Source organism: Corylus avellana, chromosome 1 (assembly GCF_965113065.1).
Source record: "Corylus avellana chromosome 1, dhCorAvel1.hap1.2, whole genome shotgun sequence".
Taxonomy (NCBI): Eukaryota; Viridiplantae; Streptophyta; class Magnoliopsida; order Fagales; family Betulaceae; genus Corylus; species Corylus avellana.
In genome coordinates, this window is record NC_142490.1 from 34,476,409 (window position 1) to 34,502,533 (window position 26,125).

The window sequence follows — 26,125 nt, forward strand, 5'->3', positions numbered from 1 at the left end:
TCAGGTAAACCATAGGGATTGATTTTGCATTTTTTTTTTCCCTTTTTAAAATAGGAATGATATAGACACAACTTGTAGCCTCAACTTTGGCCCAATTTTTCTCTTACGTGGTATTTAAAAAAAAAAAAAAAAATTCCGAAGTAATAACTTCCTATCATATGTTTTTTTTTTTAATAAAAAAAAAATGGTCTTTTTCTTCAGAAAAATGACAATTTTTTTTTCTTAAAAAAAATACCAAATAAAAAAGGACCCCGCATATGATGTTATTACTTCAAAATTTTTTATTATTTATTATTTTGCTTTTTTAAAAAATGATCACATAAAGAAAAAAGTTGGGCAAAAGTTGAGGCTATTTGTATATGGTTAGCTATGGTACATAAGGGTTAGGGTTAAATACCAAATACCCCCTTTGGGGTTTGGTAACTTTATTTTTACCCTCATGGGGTTTCATTTTTATCGCAGGACCCCCCCTGGGGTTTTAATAAAGGACCAAGTTAGTCCATCCGTTAGTTGACCGTTAGGACTGACACGTGGACCAATCAGATGTTGACACGTGGCACCTATTTAATTTTTTTTATTTTTTATTTTTAAATTAAAAAAAAATGTATTTAAAAAAAAAAAGAAAAAAAAAAGGAAAAAAAATAGGGGGTGGCTTCCTTTGGCCATGGGCCACGCCCTATTTTTTTCCTTTTCTTTTTTTTTTTCTTTTTTTTTTAAATACATTTTTTTTTTAATTTAAAAAAATAAAAAAATTAAATAGGTGTCACATGTCAACATCTGATTGGTCCACGTGTTAGTTCTAACGGTCAACTAACGGATGGACTAACTTGGTCATTTATTAAAACTCCAGGGAGGTCCTGTGATAAAAATGAAACTCCAGAAAGGTAAAAATAAAGTTACCAAACCCCATGGGGTATTTGGTATATAACCGTAAGGGTTAAAAAAGAAAGAAGAAAAATAATGATGACTTAAAAAAAGAGCATATTACACAGGAACGATGCCCAATTATTCTTTTGTAAAATGTGAAAAATGCCTAGCATATTCGTGACTTTACAACTCAACAACAACCGTGCCAAGGAAACTAACCAAATAAAAAAAAGTTGAGGCTTTTTAGTTTTATTTTTTTTGATACAAGTCAAAAGATAAGGGGAATAAAGCAAAGTTGGGGCATTTCTTTCTTTTGTCGAAACAGAAGTGGTTTTTGTCTCCAGCAAGAAACCATTTTATTCTTAAAGTAGTCTTAAAACACTTTTTTGAGGTCAAAAGAGAAGGAACCAAATATTAATTATTTTCCTTAATGTTCAGGGAATCTATGCTGCTAATAAATATAGTACAAGACTTGTAAAATGCTATTACCAATCTCCAAAGATGCCATAACAACAAATAACTTGTCCGATTTGTTTTTGATATACACTCGGCCAACTCAAGTTAAGAAGATTGGGACCTAAATGATCACACTCAAACCACAGGCTCTGCTTGGGTGGCAAAAACTAACGTGCCAATGCAGGGACTGCATAAAGAATATTGGGAGTAACACAAAGAGAATAACTACTCTCAGTCTTGTCCTAACCGCCAACGACCGTGTAATCTAGGGCAACATCCTGTCATGGTCGTAGCCTACTAGTAAGCTGTAATTCAGCGCCACGATCGAGATGAGGTTCTTCCCCATCAGCAAAAACAACCCACATAAGGAAAAGATAGCTAATCCTCACAAGTACAATCACATAACCATTCTCTCTCCTAAGATCCTAGCTTTCATTCAAAGTAATTTTCACATGGTAGCAGATGCAGCAGAAACTAAATAAAAAGAACGGCTGCAATTTTCTTCCATTCAAGAAACTCCTAACTGTTAAGATCACCACTTTCTACAAAACTTCAAACGTAGAACGATTTTGCTAGCTTATAGACGGAATGAGCCAACATTTATGAGGCTCACGCAAGTATAATTTTCAAAAGAATTTGCTATTCATTATCAGGCTTACTTAGACAAAATTTGCATGCCCTCACTACTTCCTAACCTTATAATTTACACCATCTTTTGGAGAAGACGAGGATGATGAGGAAGACAATCCAGAGCGACCTGATTCAGCCTTGTCCTTATCAAATGCCTTCTGAACTTCTTCTTTGAGCTCCATGAAGCGCCTCCTCTTGATTCTCTGCTCAACTGGGGTGCCCTTCTCAAGGTAAAACAAATCGGGGAGGTCATCCTCCATGAACTTGTCCAGCACTTCTGAGCAATGAGGAAAATAGCGTCGACCCATCTCCACTGCCATCATGGCAACCAAAAAGTTTCAATGAGTAATTTAGTAAAAATACTCTTACTTAGCAGTTAACCATGTCAATTTAATTCATCTTTTGACAACTCGGAAACTGCAGTTGCTCATTGCAGAAGCTTTTTAACTTTTATATTTCCTCAGGTTCTGCTGCTTTGAAACATAAACCAAGTCTAAGTTGCCTTTGATTAAGAAACCAACAGGGAATATTCTGCATCCTAAGTTTAAGAAGTCATGGAACCAACAAGGTTAAATTAACAAAGGATTCATGTAGCCCAACCCCATTGCGAAAGTAAGTGCTCAAAACAACTTGAGGAATTGCTAAATGTGTCTGCATAATAAAACCTGCAAATTCAGCAACCAGGGTATAATACAAGGCAATTTTACGCATATAGTAACTGAGAAATTATATAAACAAATATACTAAAAAAACTTTTGCTCAAAAACTAATCAAATTATTAACATAGTGCAGCCAAAAGCACAAACGTAATAAGCATGAGATGATGGAATAACAGGTGACAGAGTAATACACATACATTATCTATATACCCATCCATACTAGAACAAAGGTTATCTTTGCAACGCATAACCGGAGAAAACAATCCCCATCAAATAAAAGATAAATTAAATTAAAAAAACCCCACAAAGAGTGACTACAAATCCATCAGAGACATATTGTAGTTAAGCAGAGAAAGAGAGAAAATCTACAATCTTTTACTCAACCTGGCTTTTTGCTTATTTTGTGCTTCTCATTTCTTTTTACCCTTCAAGGAAATAAAACTGACATGCTTTATGTAAGATAATATGACTTATTTTACTTGTTGTCTAATATATCCCGAACGACTGCCAAAGATGCAGTATACATTAATTTATTGTCTTTACCATCTTAAAAATGATAGATGACTGCCTGACATGGGATGAACCAAGGCACCTAATAGTGAGAAAAGTTCCCTTCCCTATACAAGCAAGGAATTGTTTTCTTTTTTTCTTGGTTTTGAGGGGAGAGAGAGGGCGGGGGGTGGCAGGAACTTGATGATAATGACTTCATTGTGGATTACATAATATCCTGCAATACAATAGAATAAAGGGAAACAAGGCATCTGAATATAGAGGATGCTCAAAGCTTACAACTACCTGTTTTCATAAGGGCTTCCATCTGAGAGCACAGTCTCTTGTTCTGCATAACTGGAGTCTCATTCAAATCAACCTCCCTCAAATTCCCAATCAAACGTTTTGATGCAGAAAGACCAGCAAACTGGGATGTTGTCTCAGCATGTGCAATGTGGATGGCTACCTTAGCTTCCGTTGGGAAAAACAATCGTGCAAATGCCACTGCAATATACATCACTCTTAGCATTCATCTTTGCATGTGAAAGTATTAGTATTGATGAGACTATGCCAACTTTTACGAGGTCTATCGTGGTAAATTTGCCAAAGGAAAAAGAATACTATAGCAATATTTTATTACATTCAACTCAGCCATGTATCCTATACATAAAATCCTAAAGCCCAAAAAAACACACAAAAGTTGCAGTAAACCTTCAGCTACACCTTGACATACCATACACCAACAAACTTCAATGGTGATCCATGGATTCAATTCAAGAAAAGGTTCAATCAGGATTAGACAACTTTCTGATATATGCAGTAGGCCATAGCACTAAGTGTTTTGGAACAAGTAACAAGTATCACGACCTTATGTTGAAATGTCATGAAATATCTTAAATGTTTATGGTAGAAAGTACCACTTGTTCTAGGAATTGCTTCAAATATCAAAAGAGACTCATCTTAACTCTAAATGTAGTAAATAGAGTAACAGCTAATAATATATAAATTCATGATTGAACACAAAAGGCTAAAATATTCTTTTGGTCCCTGAAATTTAACCGAAATTCAAATTTGTCTCTGGATTAAGTTCTAATTTTTTCCCTAAAAAAATTAAATGGTGGCAACTTAGTCCTATCAATTGAATTGGGAATTCCATCACTAGAATGGTTGATGTGGCAAAAGATGAGATAATTTGGCATGCCATGTTAATTTTTTATTCATATGGCATGAGAATGGACCATATGAAACACTTTTTTTTTTTTAGTTTTAATTAGAAGAAAAAAAAATCTCAGAATAGAAGAAAGTCCCTTGTTCCATGTCCTACAGTTTCCCCTCAAACAATCAAAGCATCAAAAAGAATATTCAAACTCTCCAAACAATGCAATTGTCTAAAAAAAATAATCCTTCTGAGACAATGAAAACCAAGTTGTCAATGAGGTTGGTTCAATACCAGTATGGTGACAAGTTGATTGGAAGCAACGGCAATTAGGTGCTTGTCAAACCAGGCAATGACAGGTAGGTACAGCAGCAAGGCCACAAGGGCCACAGCCTAGATGTGTGAGGCCATTATAATTGATGTTGTCATGGGACAGAGTGCAAGTGGATTTGGAGGATGGGTTTTTGAGAGAGTGGGAGTGGGTTTAGAGGAAAATTTGAGATTAAGCAGCAGAAAAAGTGTAGGAGATCCTTGTAGTGAATTGGGAGGTCCAGGCTGATTAGATGGCCATAGTCTGCACAGTATGGCATGGTGAGCTTGAGTGGGTCTGACAAGGTATCGATGGTAACGGAGGAGAGAGGGTGGGGGAGGGGTTGAACCATTTTTTTGAGGAAAAAGGCAGGCAAGATGGGGAGAACAGTGGAGGTTTCCCACTCGCCACCAAGGCCAGCCTTGATGAGGCCGCCACCATCATCAAGGATGGCGATAGTTGCACATATCTGTGGTGGTGGGGTTTAGTGTGAGCAGGAGAGAGAGAAAGAGGAAGAACTTTCTTTTTCGATGAAAGGCGAAAAAAGTATATATTCTTTTATTAATTACTGAAGCGACATGGCATGTCATCCATTCTCATGTCATGTTACTAAAAAACGTGACATGGTATGCCACATAGTCTCTCTGTTTGTCAGATCATCATTCTAATAACAGAATTCCTACTTTGATTGAAGGACAGACTAAATTGTAGCCATTAAATTATTTTTGCACGAAATTATAAATTTTTAAATTTGAGGGACAAAATTTGTACCTGGGTAAAAATTTCAGGAACCAATATACATTACAGCCAATATAAAACAAACAGATCTTATATTTCCAGGAAATTTCAAACCAAAATTCTGACTCCTAGGGCCAAAGCTGAATATAATTTCAGAAGAGCTTGTGCCATGGGAAGAAGAATCCAAGATTACTATCTGCAGAATAATACCTCGGTTTTCCAGGTACAGCAACTTCATGTGCAGATCATCAGCAACTGTGTGGGAAGAAATAAGTGCATCTCCGCCCATTGGATTCCTTCGCATTTCTCTCTCTAGAACATCAATGCATAACCTGTCCTTGTTTGCTTCCTGGCCCTGCTCCGTTTTTGCGTGATAATCCTTTGGCCTTGTCAACCTCCGGCAAATACTAACCGAACTCTGACCATCCAATGTCAATTCTAATGCAGAAGCTCCTTTGTTCAGAAGTGATACTATTATTGATGGCTCCTTACGCCTTGCAGCTATTTGGAGTACTGTGTAACCCCGATTATTTCGAAGGTTGACATCGGCCAAACCCAGACCAAGCACCTCGGTCACGACCTTAGGATCGCAGTATGCTACAGAATAATGGAGAGCATTGGCTTCATCTAAGGTTGTATCAGACTCGGTCAGGAGAAGTTTCACTAGTTCAACATCATCAGAGTCTAATGCCTTGTGTATTCTCCTGATTCTCTTTTCACGCAAGGGTTCCACAGCTTCGATATCATGTTCATCATCAGGCTGAGACTTGAGACGAAGCAATTTAATGTTCTCTGCAATTTCATAAGGTAGCTCTTTCTCAAGAGAGATGCTGTCAAGATCTGATCGTGCTACCCTATTAACACATTGGGTGACAACCTGACTCAATTGACAATGGAAAGCAACCACGAGGATTGGGATGACATCTTCTACAACAGCCTTCGCAACAAAGTTAAGGAAACGTCGCTGCAAATGTGTAGAGTATCTGTTCAGAATTATCTTCCTGTAGTCTGATAACAGCCTAATGCAAAGTAAGAGATGGGAAAGCAATAGCCTAAACCTATGTGTTTTCACCTCAGTCAATGCTCTAACTGCAATGGTGTCTCATAATAAAAACTAAAGAATGTGAAAACAATCATAATGGTGCATTTAACTCCAAGAAGTTTTAATTTTTATATTTTTAGATATTACATCGCAGAAGCCTAGTCCAACCTCGAAAATAAATTCAGGAAAGAGTGAGAAGATACTCTCTCTCTCTCTGTTCTAAGCTTATTATGATGGCTAAACCTGAATCTGATAAAAGAATGTGCACTAAGATGTAAATGTGCTGGTAGGTATTGTTAATGTCCCCCATGTGGTTCACACCGTATATCAGGATTGTCATGAACCTACATATATTAAGTTCATTGCAACAGACTACTTACAGACAAGATAGCAAACCTAAGCTTCAAGTTTACAGTGCAGACTTAATAGAACAAGGATCATTGAGGTACACAGAATGCGAACAGGAAGGGCAACATAGCATGACACTTACCTTGAAAATTGGAATGATTAGAGTAAGCTTATACTCAACCAAAATAGACTGTTAATTGAAAGTTAGAATGTGATAAGATCATCTTACCGTAAATTTCATATCTGCATAGGGTTATAAATTTATAGGTTAGCTTTAAAAGAAGTACAAACAGGGAAAAGAAAAGAAGGAAATTCTCGGATTGCCAGAATTTATGCATTGAAATGAGCATGTATTTCAATTAAAAAAAAAAAGAAAAAAGAAGAGACGATACATGTTTTGGTTAGAGCAACCTTGGATTGTTTGGCTTACTAAAATGGCTTTGGGGTTTGCATTGCTCCTATTCTATTTATCAAAAAAAATTTGGAGAGAGAGAGAGAGAGAGAGAGAGAGAGAGGGGTTGAAACAGTTGGAAAGAGTTGATATGGGAGAGGGGTTTGGTTGCCCCTTGACAAACAATGAAGAGGAGAGAGAGTGTGAGGTAATGATGAGTAGCGACAAATAATAACTGAAAACTTTCATGGTCGAACAAATGGACTATTAAACCACTAATTTAAACAATTCCCACGGAGAGGGAGATGTTTCTTTAATTTATAAATGAACAGAAACATAAGCCGAAATGACTTGCCAATAAATCTATAATACATACACGACTGTCATGAACTTGATATTGGCTGTTCATATTTTTCTTTGCATCCCAATGTTCAAGGTTGTATATCAATGTTTCAAAAGGATGATTTTCTTTATGAAATGGGTTCATAGTCCACCACCAAAACAAAAAAAAAAAAAAAAGGAAAAAAAAAAAAAAAAGAGTCCACTGACTTTATAAACAAGCGCCTCTGAATGTAGACACTTAGCATAAAGACTCATATAAGGATTCTAAGTTTCAGATTCCAGCTGGGTTAGATTCTTCCACTAACAGCATAAAGATCAAGTAACTTTTTCTTCAATATTACTTTATAAACTGGTTTTTGGATCCACATTTGGCTCCACTTACAATTCCAAGCGAAAAATCCCAATAAATTCCCATTTAGGCCAATGAGCTCAAGCTCAAACAGCACCTCCTCTCCTTACAAGAACCAGTTGGTGTGCCAAGTCAGGGGGTTCAAGAAACACTAGGTGGGTGTGTTACGTAGAAATAAAATTTTTAAAAGAAAAAAAAAAAAAAAAAAAACCAACAGTGGTAACAAACTGGAAGTTCACCACCTCCACCACAAGTATAAAATACAAGCAACAAACGTCAACAAAGAGCAAAGCATATGCTTACTATTGACTAAAATCATCAAAAGTTCTTCACATGATCAGTTGCTTAGTCTGCTTAATTCGGTAAACTCTTAATCAGCATGTACAGAATACTAACCTGCAAAAGTGAAACCAGCTCTGGTATCTGAAAAACGGAAGAGGCGTACATCAATTCCACCGCAAAATTAATTGCGGGTCTACATGAATCATGGACACAAACATTGTCAACACAAGTTGACACCTCCACTGGAGAATTCTTCAGCTTCGCCGTATACAAATAGCTCAAGAAAATGCGAAATGCCTCATAGCCAACCTTGCCATAAGGCAACAAATCACTCATCAAATACTTGGGTTTTCCTTCCTTCTCAGCAGATCCCTTCTCTCGCTGAAACAGTTGATGGAAAAACCTACTTCTAGCAGCCAAAATACATCGATTAACACCAACTGGAATTCCCTCTACAACGATATGCGCATCGCTATAATCACAACTTGGATCAACCAATAGCTGCTCCAAATTTGAACTGAGCTTGCTTAAACTAAGGACTTCTTCAAGGCTAGGACCCGGTTCAAAACCAGAGGAGGTCGGTTTAGCATGGCTAAATGAGCCATTCGATAAATGGGAAGATGAAGTAAAGCTCAAAGATGACGATGGTTCAGTTGAACTGGCCATTAATACACTCTAGAAAAAGAAGAAGAAAATTCTTTCAGATGTTCTAGAGGAACTTCCTATAGGTAAATCAGTGACTTGCCATGTTACAAATGAAATCCACTCTGCCCTTTTCTCTCTACCAAAGACCTATGTCTAAAAATGTACCACAAAAAATCCAAAAACCGATACAAGCCACTCAAATATAGGAACCAAGGAAGGAAATAACCAAATCCAATTTATTGGCAAATAGAAAATATACATGTAACTCACCAGCAAAACAGAAATAAAGGAAACTAACAAAATTTCAAACGGGTTTCCTAGAAACAAGTTAAAAAGGATAAATATTAAACAAAATTGAGTCACAAAACACAAATCCCACTATTAGAAGGCTATCAAATGACAAGCTGAATCAAAAGCTTTAAATTCAAAGTCACACAGGCATGCACTTCTAGTCACAATACTTTGATTTCTGTATATCTTTTTAAGAACCAGAAAGATTGCAAAGGCCAAAAACACCCTCTTGCTTGAATTTCCAATACCACCTAATCAGCATAATATCCAAATAAACCCAAAGTGTCAACTAGATCTTGCAAAAATTTCTTCTAAAAAGCAGAAAACACCACTGATTCAAGCTTTATTTCGTGATAAATCCCATCAAATTTACAAATAGATCTCCACAACCACAAGCTTTCAACAGTTGCACTAGATCCACCCAAATACTTCAAAGACCACCATATACTCCAAAACAAATCCAAAATTTCAGATTAAAATTACGTTATTCTAGGCAAAATTCTATCAAAACAAAGAACACCCAACAACGAAAACATTCTTTACACACAGAATTGCAAGGACGAAATTTCCTAACTCGATGGAAGATTTGGCGAAAGACAGATGAGGGCAAAAATGTGAAAAAGAACAAAAAACGAAACTTCAATTTTCGCTTTCAGACACAGTTTCACAGAGAGAGAGAAGAGAGAGAAGGATTGGTCGGTTGGTTAATGTGGTGGTTAGGAAGGTACCTTGGTGCGACTTTCGTTAAGGAGATGAAGTCGTGTCAATGACGGCAGCAATGGCGTCAGCTTTCCCAGCTGGGTTCCGCTGACGTCTGCAATGGCGTCAGCGTTTTGGTGGAGAGCCATGGAAGTCTTGGCATCTTGGAAAAAGCCATATAATCACAAATTATGAAAAGCAGTATAAACGTGGAAAAGAGAAATATATTCGCTGCTTTTTGGGAGAATAAAGTTTTTATTTTTTATTTTTTATTTAAGTGAAACAACAATCTTGCATTGAAAATTAGGATTAAAAATCTTGTTCCGCAACTAGAATGCTATGAATAAAATTGGGACCATCTTTTATCCATATTTGGTCTAGAGATTGAGAAAGAACCGTCGTCGCTAAACGATGAGTAGCTTCATTTACCTCCCTATGAATGTGTTGAACAGAACAATATTGAAAACTGTTAAGCCTTACTTGGATATCCTCGATTAGTTGACTATATTGGCTCCAACAAGAATCCACCTTGTTGATGCAAAGTTTTCCCAAGGGGTGACGTGGCACACCCATTGGGGATGCTACCGACGGTTGCTCCGACGGGGAAGTTTCGATGCCTAAATTAGTATTTTGGAGGAAGAAAATATAAGCAACAAAGAACTAGAGAGCAAGAGTTGCGATCACCTGAAAGTTGAGATATGACTTGCATTTTATAGGCATTCAGTAGTTGTAGTCCCGTGATTGATGACTTCCATATCCCTTAGTATTTGCTGTGTTGTTACTGGCGAAGGATATGGGTTGTTAGCCGTTCCTCAATCTTAGGAGTTTGAAATTATAGGATAAGAGGTTTTATCTAATAACCTCAGATTTAAATGCCTGAGTTGTTCTCGGATAATCATTTGCGCTTCTGTGTTGACAACTTGTCCACCTTCTGTTGAAGCTGGATAGCCTTTTCAAATATGGGATAAGATTACTCGTTTATCGGGAGATGGGTCTCGAACTGGGCCGTCCAAGACCTGATCGGGCTGAGCTGTCCGAGACCTGATCAGGCTGAGCTGTCCGAAGCCTTAACGAGTCTGTCAACTTACTAGATCGGGCCTAGAGGTCTATTGGGCCTTATGAAGCTAATCCACGACCCAATAGTTACCCTAAATTTCCTGGTCTGAATGACTATGAAAATTTCATGTTCTTCAACAATGGATCGGCCTTCCGAGGCCCAAATCCTTGTGATGGAATGTCCGAGGCGGGAAATTTGAATTTCAAAATTTTTGGTGGAAAATTTCTTTCCAATTTTGACCGAGACGGTTGATGTGGCCGAGGATCAGTTGGCTCGATTGCTTGTCGATTCATGTGGCTGAGCATAACTCCACGTGTCAATACTTGGGTGCTTTTACTCTCGACTGTCGGTTATCACGTGTAATCTGCAGAGGCACGCCTTTTACAGTGCATTTATTATGCATGTTTCCGAGGTGTCTCTATGGCTACGTGTCATCATCTCTCCTGTTCTTCAAACCGACGCCGACTGTTCATTTAGTTCACTTAAGGCTATAAAAGGAGTCTTCTTCCTCATTTTGTCACTTTACCTTGCAAAGAATTTTTTCTCCTCCTGAAACTCTCTTTTTCTTTTTCCCAAAACTCTCGTTTTCTTTTTCTTTTTGGGAGCTCTGCTTCCACATCTATTTTTCCTACATGGGTAGTGATGACGGGTAGGAATCAGATGGTATGGGTAACACCTACCCATCTTTGTGGAAGCCAAATCTATCTACGAAAGACGAGTGCTGTGTTAGACTAGATTGCTATATCGCGAGGTCGGTGAAGCTTCGTTCCAATGACAAGAAGGAAGGTGCGGTGGTGCGTGCCGAAGAACACGAAGAATGCTTGTACGAGGCCATGTTTCGAGCAGGTCTTAGGATACCCTTCCCAAGGGTTATTCGTGAGCTACTGAGCCGTTTGAACGTGGCCCCTTAACCGCTAGTACCCAACGCCTGGAGGATATTCTTTGATTGTGTCACTCTATGGCCTATAGCCCTTGGAGATGAACAAAGCCTTACTGTCTCGGAGTTCTTCTGGATGTACCGAATCCAGAAGAATCCTAAGAACGATGGTTTATACAACTTCCAATCTAGGCAAGGTAGGTTCGTTCCGATGGACAAGACCTTCACTAGCAATCGAATGTGGAAAAAGAAGTACTTTTTCACACTGGGGCAGTGGGAGTTCGCCCCTTCAGAGAAAGTAGAAGGTCCGAGAGTGCCTCAGGAGATGACCGTTGATGTACAAATTTAATTGTACTTGCAAGCGCACGAGTCGTGTGTAGTACAGCGTGTGCAAGTGCGAGGTCGATCCACAGGGATTTGTGTTGGGTAAACCAATTTCTATTTAAACCAATTCTATTTTAACCTAGTTCCGAATTTCGTGATTTTTGTCATGCAAAAATAAAACATAAACTAAAGAAAATGATGAAATAAAATGGTAAAGAACACTAAGGTTTTAGAATTCACTTTGCCAAATCTTAACTCTGTATCCTCGTATTTGTTCCTACAATCGACAAACTATTGTGCTCAAACTGTTGTTCAATTTTTTTACAAATATCAAGTTTAAATCATTTAATGAATCCACCCATTTTTACAAATCACAACAATTATTCGATTTGAAATTAAATCATCCTATGTATCCATTTGGTTAACGAATCACAACGGATATCCGATTTCAACTGAATGAATTGATGTATCCGAAGGATGAAACACATCAAATATCCAACTCCAACACATGACAGTTCATCACATTCAATTAAAAGATATAAATCAACCAATTGAATGAAAATCTACAACATCCTTATTCGAAGTCAAAATTGTATAAACTAAATACGAGAATACATGAGTTTGTCAATGACGAAGCTTCATCTTCAACCTTAGTTGAAAGATTTAGCCTCTCATGATAACAATAACAAACAAAAATTGAATTGTCATCATCAGAGAAATAAAACTTACAATGGAAAACAAAGCAAAAGCTTCCCCACAGCAATACATCGTATTTCAGCTTAAAACGATGTCTCCCAATATCCGTTACAAGAGAAAAAGTTGTATATAAATAATAAAAAACTTGGGTTCAGCGTTGCCAGGTCAGCGTGAGTGCGCTCGATCGCACCCAAGGTGCGCTCGAGCGCACTTGATTTTTCTTTCAAGGCTCCTGCGGCGCTGCACTTAAACGATGCGTGCTAGGGCTGATGTGGTCGTGCGCTCGAGCGTGCCGTGCTTGCGCTCGAGCGCAGGTGCGCTCGATCGCACTTCCAGGGATCTTCAATTATTTTGCTTATTTCCACCCTCAAACCGCAGTTTTCTCTTAATGACCTGCAACACATCAAAACACCAAAACTAACAAAAAAATCAGAAAATACTAAAGCTAAAGGCTTAGCAAATGCAAAATAAGGGGTCCAAATATGCAATATTTGGCACTCATCAACCGTCCCCTCAAAGGACGCCCACAAAGAACCTCATCTCTCTGAGGAAGAGATGGCGCTTGTGAACAAAGTATTGGCTTGGGCTTAGGTACATGAGTTGGCCATGCTTTACAAGAAGCTGGTCACCACGACCAGGTTGACAAGTTGTGTGTACTCCACAATGGGTGGTGCTAGGGGATTGAAGAAGAGGCCAGCACCTGCAAGTGTGGATTTGAGCCCCCCGGCGGCTAATACCGAAGGCGCCACCCCCCGAAAACCCATCATTGACAAAGGCAAGGGCAAGGTGGGCGAGCCTCGGGCAAAGAAGGTTCTGAAGTTAATAGATGAGCTCGAAGAGCCCGAAGTTCCTCAGTTGAAGAGGAGGAAATTGGTGAAGGCAAAGGAACCCGCAACTCAAGCTCATAAAGGGAAATTTGACTTTGTCGTACTCATCGCTGCTCGAAGGAATGCAAACCCAGGGCCTGTTGTGCTTCCAGTTGCAGAGTATGAGGCCCTCCTCATCGACAAACCTATTGCTATCACTCCTTTGGTGGTAACTCCGCTCAACCCCACCGGTGCTGCTCCAGCTACTGCCATCCTTGTGGAGTTGGTATCTCTTTAGCACTCAGGCCCCAACATATAGAATATCTTAAAGGAGATTGACTAGGAGCTGGACTTGGAAAGCTCAGTAGGAATGGAGCTCAACAAAAATAGGATGCAAGACGAGGCGGTGGAAGAGGAGGTGAGGCCTCGGGCCGAGGCGATGGAAGTGGTGGGGCCTCGGGCCTTATTCCCACTTGCCGAGAGGCCTTAGGCCTCATTGTCTATGGCTGAGGTGACATCTAGGGCTCCATTGCTTGCTGCTGAGAGCGAGGCCACCGCATCTGGGGCCGAGGCTTCTTCAAGTTACTCCTTGGTGAAACCTCAAAACGTCGAGTGGACAGTGGGCAAGCCTCTCTCGAGGATCGGTGGCCAGCTGCTGGGGAATCCATTCCAAGCTCTAGTGGAATTGGCTCCCATTGAGAGTTTGGAAGGCGAACACGATCTCTCTGCTCAAGGAATGGCGGAATCGATGCTTTTCAATCAACTCTGTGTAAGTACCTCTCTCTCAATGAAAGCACCATTATTGTTTTTATATAACATTCTTTATGATCTTGACTGGTGTTTTGGTTTTTCCAGGGTGCCATGAAGTCAATGGTTTTGTACTGCCATTTCAAGAAGTCTTTCCAGGACTCGGCTTTGGAAACCGAGGCTTTGAGGAATAAACTTGCCGAGTCGAAGGCCGAGAACGCCAGATTAAAGGATACCATGGCTCGGCAAGACAAAGAACTCCTCCTCACAGGTTAGTTGCAATCGGTGATACAAGCTGAAGCTGCTAAGGTGCTGCAGCTAAAGCACATGCAGACTCCAAGATCTCCGAGCTAACCGCCAAGTTGCAAGGTCTCCGGGCCGAGCATGAGCAGCTTCAAGAAGACCACTCCATCATCAAAGAGGATCTAAGTCAACTGGAAGAGAAGCACGCTGGGCTCTTGGAGTAGTTGAAGGGAGCTCAAACCGAGGTAGCTAGTTAGAAGACCAAGTTCGAGAGGCAGACGAGGGTCGGACAGTTGCAGAAGAGCGGCTCAATTTTTCAAGGGAAAACTTGACGAGATGAAGCTGCAACTGCAAAATACTAAGGCCCGAGCTGCGAACTGTCTCAAGCAACTGTCGTTCGCATCATGGACTTGAGACAGTGCCTAGGCAGACGGGATCATCCTTGGTTTTGAAACCTTCCGAAGTTGGTCCAATGACCCTGCTTGCACTGTGGACCTCAACATTGTGAAGCCTAAAAGCATTTCGCTATCTGAGGAGGCTTTGAGGCAGCTTATCAACCTCGGGCAGGAGTTGATGCCTGACGCTGTGGGGATAGACAAGTTTGACCATAAGCCATTCAGTGACTCTAAGGATGGATCCTCATACAGTGATGACGAGACCGCTCTTGGCGATGGTGCTGAGACTGCTCCTTGTGATGGTGCCGAGACCGCTGCTGCGGCTGAGACTGCTGCTGTTGACCCCAAGGGGGATAATTTGTAGATAGACTTATGTTTTATTGTAAACACCTGTCCTTATGTATACATATATTTTGAATTTTCTAATGAAAGATCCTTTTGTTCATCAACTGTTAGTCATTTCATTGCTTGCAACTAGGTTATTAATATAATCCGTTCTTACTTTGCAATTCGAAAATAACATAAGTTTGATGTTTATTCATTACTTCTAGCAATCTTAAAATAATTCACGAATTACCTGTGATTGCTTGGTAGAGTGCTTTTGGCCGAGTGTAGGACCTCAGGTAAATTACCTTGAACAATCCTTCTTTAGAGGCTTTATGTTCTCGGTTATATTCCTGAGACTATTTAACCTTTTTCGAACAATCCTACTTCAGAGGATTCTTGTCCTTGACAAGTTAAATTTGGAAAAATACCTTAGTTATGTCTTGCCGAGTTTAGTCTCGGGAAAACTCTTGGGTTTTTTTTTTTTTTTTTTTTTTAAAGGCTCAGCCCTAGAATTATCCTACTTCAGAGGCTTTTTAATTCTAGGTTATGCCGAGTATTGAGAGAGCGTCTTCGGCTATGTCTCCTTTAGACTCGAGAAAGCCTCTTCGGCTGTATTTCTCGAGAATGAATTTTTGAACAATCCTACTTCAGAGGCTTTATGTTCTTAAGATTAACATTTTTCGAACAATCCTTCTTCAGAGGCTTTATGTTCTTGACAGGTTAAACTTGAAAAAGTGCCTTAGTTATGCTTCCTAAGTTTAATCTCGGGAGAGCTCTTTGGCTTTATTCTACAGACTTTGAATGCTATCGTAATTTTGGGAAACTATTTTATTTAATGAAACGAAACTTACAAAGTAAAAATGGATCCCTTTATTACAATAACTTAGACAAAGTACTTTTTGAGGTGCTTGGCATTCCATGGCCTAGGGAGTGCTTTTCCTTCAGAATCTTCGAGGTAATAAGCTCCCGCTTTTCGGCTCTCGATCACCTTGTAGGGTCTTTCCCAGTTTGGAGCTAGCTTCCCTTCAACTGGGTCCTTAGTGGCGATGGTGACTTTTCGTAAAACCAGATCTCCTACCCTAAAGCTTATATGCTTGACTCTCTTGTTCAAATACTGAGTCACTTTTTCCTGGTAAGATGACATGGCTAATTGGGCTTGATCCCGTTTCTTCTGTAGCAAGTCCAAATGCAGTTGGATACCCTCATCATTAGTGTCGGGTCGAAAGGTTTCTACTCGAAAACTGCCCGACCCCACCTCGACTGGAATGACTGCCTCTGTCCCAAAGGCTAAGGCATATGGGGTCTCTAGGGTTGGAGTTCTTTTCACAGTTTGGTATGCCCATAAGACTTCTAGAAGATCATCTTCCCAATCTCCTTTACGATCTCCAAGTTTTTTCTTCAAAATTTTGAAGATTGTCTTGTTGGTGGCTTCTACTTGTCCGTTAGCCTGGGGATGCCCTAGAGATGAGAAGTAGTTTCTTATGTAGAGCTTGACACACCATTCTTGGAATGAATCGCAATCGAATTGCTTTACATTATCCGTGACGAATGCATGGAGAATGCCATATCGACAGATGACATTCTTCTATAGAAACTGCTTTATGCTCTTGGCTATGATGTCCACTAGGGCTTCTACTTCTGTCCATTTGGTGAAGTAATCCATAGCTACGACTGCAAATCGAACACCCCCATTTCCGCGAGGTAATGGTCCCACTATATCTACCCCCCATTGTGAGAAGGGCCATGGTGAGGAGATTGAGCTTAATTCCTCAGGGGGCTGCTTGGTAATGTTGGCAAAGCGCTGGCACTTGTCAATTTTGGACCATCTTTATCGAGTCTCGACTCATGTTTGTCCAGTAAAAACCTGCTCAGACTGCTTTGTGCCCCAGCGCTCTTGCTCCTGAATGACTGCCGAAAATCCCCTCATGGATCTCGCGGAGGATGTAATCACCTTCTTCCTTGGAAACACATTTGAGGAGTGGTAGCGTGAAACCCTGTTTGTATAGTGTCCCATTTAGCATGGTAAATCTAGCAGCTTTAGTCCTCAATTGGGTTGCGAACTTCTTATCTGATGGGAGAGTTCCCCTATCTAGGTATTCTACTATATCCTTTTGCCATTCGGGTACCGCCTCGGTTGCCGAGACTGAGACCACCTCTGCTATGGTAGGTTGTGTTAGGATTTGGACTATTCTTCAGGTTCTCCTATGATGTCACTTGTCGTCGACGCCATCCGAGCAAGATGGTCTGCTTTTTCGTTCTCTTCCCTTGGGATCTTTATGATGCAGAATTTCTTAAAAGAGTTCTACATATCCTATACTTGAGAGTCACTTCATAATTCCACGAATTCGGCTCCCATTTCTCGAGCCAAGCTGAGTCTTGCCAAGACTGCTTCGTACTCGGCTTCGTTGTTGGTAGTCTTGAACTCCAACTTCAACGAACTACCAAACTCTTCTCCGTCAGGTGTGATTAACACTACTTCGGCTCTACCATGTCTTATTGTGGATGACCCATCCACATAAATCACCCACGTCTCATCCCTTAGCCATTCTTCGGTGTTGGGCAAATTGGTGAATTCTGCTAGAAAATCCGCCAATGCTTGACCTTTGATGGCATTTCGTGGGAGGAATTCGATATCAAATTCCCCGAGTTCAATCGCCCAGTTAGCAAATCTGCCAGATAGATCTAATTTTTGTAGCACTTTTTTCAATGGGTACTTGGTTAGAACTCTTATGGTGTGGGCTTGAAAGTATGGCGGAAGCTTCCTTGACGCAATAGTCAGAGCGAAGGCTAGCTTCTCCATTTGGGGATACCTTTCCTCGGCTCCTCTCAAGGCTCGGTTGACAAAGTATACTGGCTTCTGTATGCATTCTTCTTCTCTGACAAAAGCTGCACTGACTGCCATTGGAGAGACGGCTAGATACAAATATAATACTTTTTCGGGGACAGTTCGGCTTAATAGAGGTGGACTAACCAGGTACTTCTTCAGATGTTCAAAGGCTACTTCACATTCCTCAGACCACTCAAAGGCTTTCCTCAAGATTTTAAAGAACGGAAGGCATTTGTCGGTTGACCGAGAGATGAATCGGTTAAGCACCGCAATTCTACCTGTTAACTGTTGAAGCTGCTTCGTGTTCTTAGGGGATTGCATATCCAAGATTGCTTGGATCTTTTTAGGGCTGGCCTCTATTCCTCGGTTTGACACCATGTAATTGAGAAATTTCCCCGATGAAACTCCAAATGCACACTTTTCGGGATTCAGCTTCATCCAGTACTGCTTCAACGTCTTAAACGTTTCTTGTAAGTCATATGTATGGTCCTGCGGCAGCACACTCTTAACTAGCATGTCATCAACATAGACCTCCATGTTGTGTCCAATCTGGTCTCAGAACATCTTGTTTACTAGTCTGTAGTACGTCACCCCTGCATTCTTCAGACGGAAGGGCATGACTTTGTAGCAGTACAAGCCTCAGTCCGTTATGAACTCGGTCTTCTCTCGATCTTCTAGATGCATGTAGATCTGGTTGTAACCAGAGAAAGCATCCATAAAACTAAGCAAGCCGTACTCGGTTGTCGAGTCTACCAGCGCGTCAATGCGCGGCAATGGGAAGCTATCTTTCAGACATGCTATATTGAGGTCGGTGAACTCCAAGCAAATTCTCCACTTCCCATTGGATTTCTTAACCAACACAACATTGGCTAACCAATCGGGATAGTAGACTTCTTCTATGAACTGAGCTTTAATTAACTTCCCTACTTCTTCAACTATAGCCATATTTCACTCTGGAGTGAACTGTCTTCTCTTTTGCTTCACCGGCTTCATACTCAATGTTAAGTGCCAAAATATTCATATTTAGCCCTTAAACTTATATGTATTAATTCCTTAGTATTGTTAGTTTATGCCATTTTATTTCCTTTTTTGTATTTTCTGTGTTTCTAAAGGCCTTTGGAAGAAAAGGAAGCAAATCTGGAAGTATTGGGCTTAAAGAGCAAATTTGGGAAAAGCTGAAGGCTTTGGTAGTGCGATTGATCGCAGAAGACCTATGATTGAGCGCACTACAAGAATAGGAGACTAAAAACCTATTCTGAAGTGGAAAAAGAATCTGGCCGCAGCTAGGTGCTCGAGTGCGCTTGATCCCAGAGTGATGCGCTCAAGCACACTTCTACGATCGATAGTTCCTCTGCTGCGCTCGAGCCTGCTTCTTTGGTGCGCGGGCACATGCTGCACTCACTCCTTAGCTTGGGCACTCGAGCGCTGATGCGTTCTATCCTAATGGCCTTTGCTCGATCCCAAAGCTTTCAAAATTTTTTCAAATTGTCCTTTAACCCTGATACTTCAAGAAATGTTTCATTTTCTTCAAAAACCTAGAAAAATACATAAAACACAAAAAGGAAGTAAAACAGCACAAAATAACAAGACTAAAAATTTAACAAATGTAAAGTAGGGGGATAAAATATGTATATTTTAGCACTTATCACCCTAGATGCGCTCGAGCCCAGCTAGGTGCGCTCGAGCTCACTCGCCCCCATGGATAAGCTAGTAGCCCTCAAGCGCTGCGCTGCAGGAGAGGAAAACGCATGCTTGAGTGCACTCAAGTGGACCTAGAGTGCGGTCGAGCGCACTTATTTGGTAGAAGTCCAACTAAGCGCCAATTTTAGGGTAAAAACCCGAGAAAAAAAAGCCCTATAAAAAGAAAAGACATCAGAGAAAAATAATAGGCTGTTTAGTATGAAATTTCAGACAAGAGAGAAGAAAATTTAAGGTTTTCCTAGCCTTTTGTGCTCTCAATTTGAGGTTTTTAATTTGTAAGCTTTCAAACCTCCATGGATTTAATTACTCTTGTATTCTCTTTCAATTCCATGAGAGGCTAAACCCTCAACTAAGGTTGAGGATGAAGCCTCACTTATGATTAGCAACAATATTTTCATGTGATGTAATATTTTTCAATTATATGAGTTTGATTTTCCAATTGTTCTCTTTCAATTCAATTAGTTGAAGACGTTCATTTAATTGATTGCTTGGGTTTTCTTTGTCAAAAAAATTGGATATCCATTGTGATTCAGTCTACGGATACATTTGATGATTTAATTGAAATCGGGTATCCTTAGTGATTTGTTTCACGGATACATTAGATGATTTAATTTAAGTTGGATATCTTTTGTGATTTGTGCACGAATGGATACATTCAATTGTTTTAATTAATTCTTTGAAGCAAAGTAGAACATACATGTGCCTTTGAATATATTATTAATCATGAGAATATGTGTTGTTACAAATATCTACCTAAATGAGTAGGCAAATAATTGTATTTTTTACCCGCAAGTGCACGAGGTCAACATAGTAGTATAGGGTGCAAGTACGAGGTCATTCCCACGAGGATTGCTAATTTTGCTTAAAATTAATTTCAAAAGTAAAACAAAACAAAGATTGAATTTTGATTTGATGATAATAAAATGGTAGGGCTTCGATATCTATCACTAATTATATTTAGATAATATGTCAATATGCTAATGTTTTGATTATGTTATGTATATCTAATGTTTGTTAACCTAAGAGCATGGGTCTATACTCCTTAAGCTATAGATTTCCCTAAGCAACGAGTTAGGCATGGGTGTATACTCTAACTCTTTTCTTTCTTAAAGGATTTAGCATGGGTGTATACTAAGTTGTTCTTTAAGAAAGCATATATTTTATGGAAATTGACAAACACATGAGGCCCAGGGCATGGGTGTATACTCCCGGTTCCCCATGTTGATTAACCCAAGAACCCGGTGTGGATTTCTTTTGATACTTTTATTCAACCCAGGATTTGGTCATCCAAATTGGTTTAACTAACTAGTCCATACCACATGCATATGTTGATCAGACACACACATATGAGGAATTCATGAAAGCAGGCACTAATTAAGTTAAATATCACAACATGATCATCACAAGGGCGCCAATATTGAATATTAACTAAACATAACTAGGGTTTCAATTTAGCCCTACTAAATAAATTAGTTACACATAATACAAGAAAAAGGAAAAGGTAAAGAAAGAACCGAAAGGTAGCCTCCAATTCCTCTCCCAAAGTTGTGTCTTTTCCAGCTTAATTATTCTCAAGGTTTAGAGGTCTATTTATAGGCTTTTAGAAGTCCTTGTTACACTAGTAAACCTAGGAAATTCGTAGGGTTTTATTCCTATTACAAGTGGGAGTTGGAAAACCCTAATATGGAAGGAAAGGGAGTCTGTTCACAGCTTCTAGAATTCTCCAACGCACGGGCGCGCTTGATCGCAACCTGTGTGCGCTCGATCGCATGTCTGCGATCGAGCCTCTTCTGTTGTGCGCTCGATCGTACATGGCCGCTTCATGCTTTGTCTTCTCTGGTAGTGCGCTCGATCACAGGGGGCCTGCAATCGATCGCACTATCAAGGGCTCCATCTTTTCCCATTTTTTCTCTTTGATCCCAAATCTTTCAGATTTACTTCATTTTCTTCCAAAAGCCTACAAAAACAAGGAAAACACAAAAAGGAACTAAAATGGCATGAATTAACTAAAACTAAAGGATTAAAACATGTAAGTTAAGGGCTAAAAATATGAATATTTTAGCACTTAACACACCCCCAAACTTACATATTGCTAGTCCCTTAGCAATACAAAACTAAAAACAAAAATGAAAAACAGAGAACAAAAAGATAAATCCATCTTTCGTCGGATGTACGATTGCATTTAGCGTATGCAACAAGCCTTTTAAACTCTTAGGAGTTCCCTAGAGGACGAGTGAAGTCTTGTGAGGGTTTTCCAGAAATGTTACCCACAAACATTATGCACTGTTCATGTTATTCCAAAAATTAAAGTATTACTTCAAGATCATGATTTTATTCATTAGCAAGCTTAAAAAGATGAACTCCATCTTCACCATGAATTGGAATCTCAAAGTTCAATTACTTACAAAGGACATGCTAAAACATCACATGTTTGAAAATGGTGTAAAGTGAACTAGCACAAAATTATGAGGCTTTCAAGTATTTCCAATGTGCAATGTCTCCATATCTCAAAGTTCACTAAAATCCTTATTAGAATGAACGACAATGGCATATTTCTTTTTTTTTTTTTTTTGGTCAGGTTGTGCAATGTTTGGTTCTTTTAAGCTTTCTAATTGACCCATGTAACGAGTGTTAAGTCAATGACTCCCAAACCAAATGGTTTTAGGGCATTAGGTGTAGGGATACCCCTAGGACTTACTAACTCAAGTCAAAAAGGCTACGAAACCAAACTAACCATGACATCAATCAAATCAAATTTTTTCACCTTTTGACGTGAACACTCAATGCTTTGAGACAAGAGGTCCAGTTATTCAGTGAAAAGCTTATCAATGATCGTTTATGTATATATATAGATTTTTTTTATCATATATATATATATATATATATATATATATATATATATATATATATATATATATATATATATATATATATGTGCCAAAATTTCCATCTAATAAATCATCCAGTTTCATTCAAGATACAGTAACACACATATTAGACCTCATATCATACCTCACAAATTATATGTTAATGTGCTTGTATGATCAGATCAAACATGTGATTTTTCAACTGTCCTAAACAAGTAACCAAACTAACAGATTCTTTCATCAGATCATGTGTTCAAAATTTTATGCTCATTGATGAATTCAAGCCACAATTCTTTCAGATTAACTTAAAATTTTTTTGGGCAAACATGAACATGCATAATTTTTTTTTTTTTTTTTTCAAATAAACAAACAAACAACAAAACAAATAACATGAAATTGGGACAAAGTGTGTGTAAACAACATGTGTGCCCATACCCTCAAACTTAAATGACACATTGTCCCCAATGTGTCTAAATTAAGGAAAGAATGTACCCAGGAGATGGACGACGTTGTCTTGGAAAGCATGGCTCATAGCACACCCCCAAACTTGAATTGAAGCACACTTGTCTCTGCAAAATAAGAAAACACAAAAACAAGTAAAAGGAAACAAAACTAAAGATAAATAAAAAGATTAAATGAAACGCAAAAAAATAAAATAACAAGATAAACTATGGGGTGCCTCCCATGAGTGCTAAGTTTAATGTCTTCAGCCAGACGGTGGTACTTTAAACTTGAAGCACCAATCTTTCCTTCTCTTGCACCAAAGGGAATGAATCTTTTCTGCTGCAAGGTGATTCCAGATGGGCCACTTTGAGTTTTCTCAAACAGTTTCTCATCCAGTGGGGAATCATGAACTGGAATAAAGTAGGAAGAAAACTCAAGGAGCTTCTCTATCTTGATGTCCTCAATTTGCTCATGCGGTAGCTCTAACAGACTTCTCTCTTGGCATCTTGGTGTTTCAGGACTAAGAGCTAATGTTGAAAAAATCTTAGTGCTCTCTTCTTTTTCCTGATATGGCTCCTGTGGAACTTCAGTTTGCTCCTCCTTTCCCTCTTCCACTAGATTTTTAACCACCTCTTCACTCCACAGTGTGACAACTTGCGCATGATAGTAGGTGCATTCTTCCTCCATGTAATGCTCATTAGGATTGGCCACCAGCTGACTTTGACACTCTTATTTTTCTTCTTCTTTAAGTGTATCTGATTTTTGCTTGAGGTGGGCCTCCATCCATTCAAATGATTGCTCTTTCCTCCATGTGGCTAAGATGAGCTGCCACATGTTTTGTAAAGTCAGCATACTATTTTTCCAAGGCAGCAACTGCTTCTTCTAAGGCAGACATTTTTGGAGGAGGTGGTTCTTCTTAATATTGTTGATGTGGAGAAGAATCCGAATGATCATATATGGGAGATGGCTCCTCTTCTTGGTATTGTGGAGGCCAATAGGTGGAAGATGGCTCCTATTGATATGCTTCTTCTTCTTTGAGACTATTGCCTTTCGGTTTGAAGTAGGTCTTCATCTCCTCAGATGCTTGCTGTGTAGTCTTAATCATTGTATTTATCATATCTATAAGAGAAGGTGGTTCAGCCTGACATTGCTGTTATGGAGCTAATTGAGAGGAATATGCATGACCATAGAATTGCTGATATGAGTGATGTTGCAGTCCATAAGATGTTGAGCATGAATTCCAGGAGCTTGAGCTTGCCATGAGAGATTGGACTGTTGGCTCCATGTGGGTTACAGGAATCAAAATAGCGGCAGTCCTTGGTCTAGAGAACGATGTATTCTTATGCCCATTAAATTTGTTAGAAATTTGTCTCATTATAAGACATTCTCTAACATGGTGATAAGGGTCATAGAATAAAGAACCTGGTCCATGGGGTGTCGGAATGCCTCCCCACATGTGTTAAAATAAAATAACAAAAAGTTAAAATAAAAAGGGAAAATAAAACAAAAATTAAAAAGAAAACTTACTAATATGCAGATTCGAATGACCCTGCATGAAACAAAAGAAAAAAATCAGATATATAGTTAGTGCAGTAACTGTGCTGCTCTCTGGATGTGCGATCGATAGCACCGTAAGGTGCGCTTGATCGCACTAGTGCGCTCGATCGCCCTGGTTGGGCGCTCGAGTGCACCTCCAGAGGCAAAACAGGAACTGCAGAAAAATAGGAAAAAACAGAAAAATTTAAAACAAAAATAAATTATAGGAAAAAACAAAAATTGGAAATTGAAAATTAAAATAACACATCTAAAGGAAATTAATTTTAAACAAAATTTGCCGCAATCCCTAGCAACAACGCCAAAAACTTGTTGTTACAAATATCTACCTAAATTAGTAGGCAAATAATTGTATGTTTTACCCGCAAGAGCACGAGGTCAACATAGTAGTATGGGGTGCAAGTACGGGGTCATTCCCACGAGGATTGCTAATTTTGCTTAAAATTAATTCCAAAAGTAAAACAAAACAAAGATTGAATTTTGATTTGATGATAATAAAAAATGTAGGGCTTTGATATCCATCACTAATTATATTTAGATAATATGTCAATATGCCAATGTTTTGATCATGTTATGTATATCTAATGTTTATCAACCTGAGGGCATGAGTGTATACTCCTTAAGCTATAGATTTCCCTAAGCAATGAGTTTGGCATGAATGTATACTCTAACTCTTTTCTTTCTTAAAGGATTTAGCATGGGTGTATACTAAGTTGTTCTTTAAGAAAGCATATGTGTTAAGTGTTAAAATATTCATATTTTCAGCCCTTAACTTACATGTTTTAATCCTTTAGTTTTAGTTGATTATGTCATTTTAGCTCTTTATGTGTTTTCTTTGATTTTGTAGGTCATTGGAAGAAAAAGAAGCAATCTCAGAAGTTTTGGACTTAAAAAGAGCAATTTTTGATTGTGGAAGTCTCTGGTAGAGCGATCGATCACAGGGGAGCTGCGATCGAGTGCACTACAGGCGAGAATGGCAACGTGTAAGGCAACCATGATTGAGCGCAAGCACAAGGAAGATCGATCGCAGACTTGCGATCGAGCACACCCGTGCATGATGGCCAAGACAGCCACCAGCCCTGTTATGGAAAGAGCACTTTTCGGGTTTTGTAGCTTAGTGCGAACTAGGGCTTAAACCCTACGATTTTTAGGGGTTCTAGAGTATTCCTAAAAGCTTATAAATAGACCCTTAAGCCTCTAGAATAGGTGTGCTTGGGAAGGAGAAGAATTGAAGCTCTTCAAGTTCAAGTTTCGGGTTTACTCTTTTCCTTTCTTTTATTTTATGAAAATGTATAACATCAAACTTATGTGTAGCTAATTTATGGGAAAAATATAAAAAAGCCCCACAAACTACCAGCCGTTTTCGATTTAGTCCCCCTAATGTTCCAAAAGTGATAAAGTAGCCTCCCAAACTACCAAATTATTGCATTTTGGCCACTCCGTTAGTCAAAACCTTCAGTTTGGACGGAAACTGCAAAACGACGTTGTTTGTTACGGGTAAGTTACTACAATGCCCTTTTGAGAAAAATATAAAAAAGCCCCCCAAACTACCAGCCGTTTTCATTT

General features: G+C 39.2%; 1 protein-coding gene across 1 annotated transcript; it reads right to left on the minus strand.

The window, feature by feature from the left end:
• Nucleotides 1-1,798: 1,798 nt before the first annotated feature.
• On the minus strand, nt 1,799-9,702 carry LOC132170318 (BTB/POZ domain and ankyrin repeat-containing protein NPR1). The gene is made up of 4 exons (XM_059581249.2): nt 8,174-9,702; nt 5,516-6,269; nt 3,408-3,605; nt 1,799-2,266 (listed from the first exon to the last, which is right to left on the minus strand). Exons 1-4 carry the CDS (start codon nt 8,723-8,725, stop codon nt 2,007-2,009), a joined length of 1,764 nt encoding a protein of 587 aa, XP_059437232.1. The 5' UTR covers nt 8,726-9,702; the 3' UTR covers nt 1,799-2,006.
• Nucleotides 9,703-26,125: the final 16,423 nt, after the last annotated feature.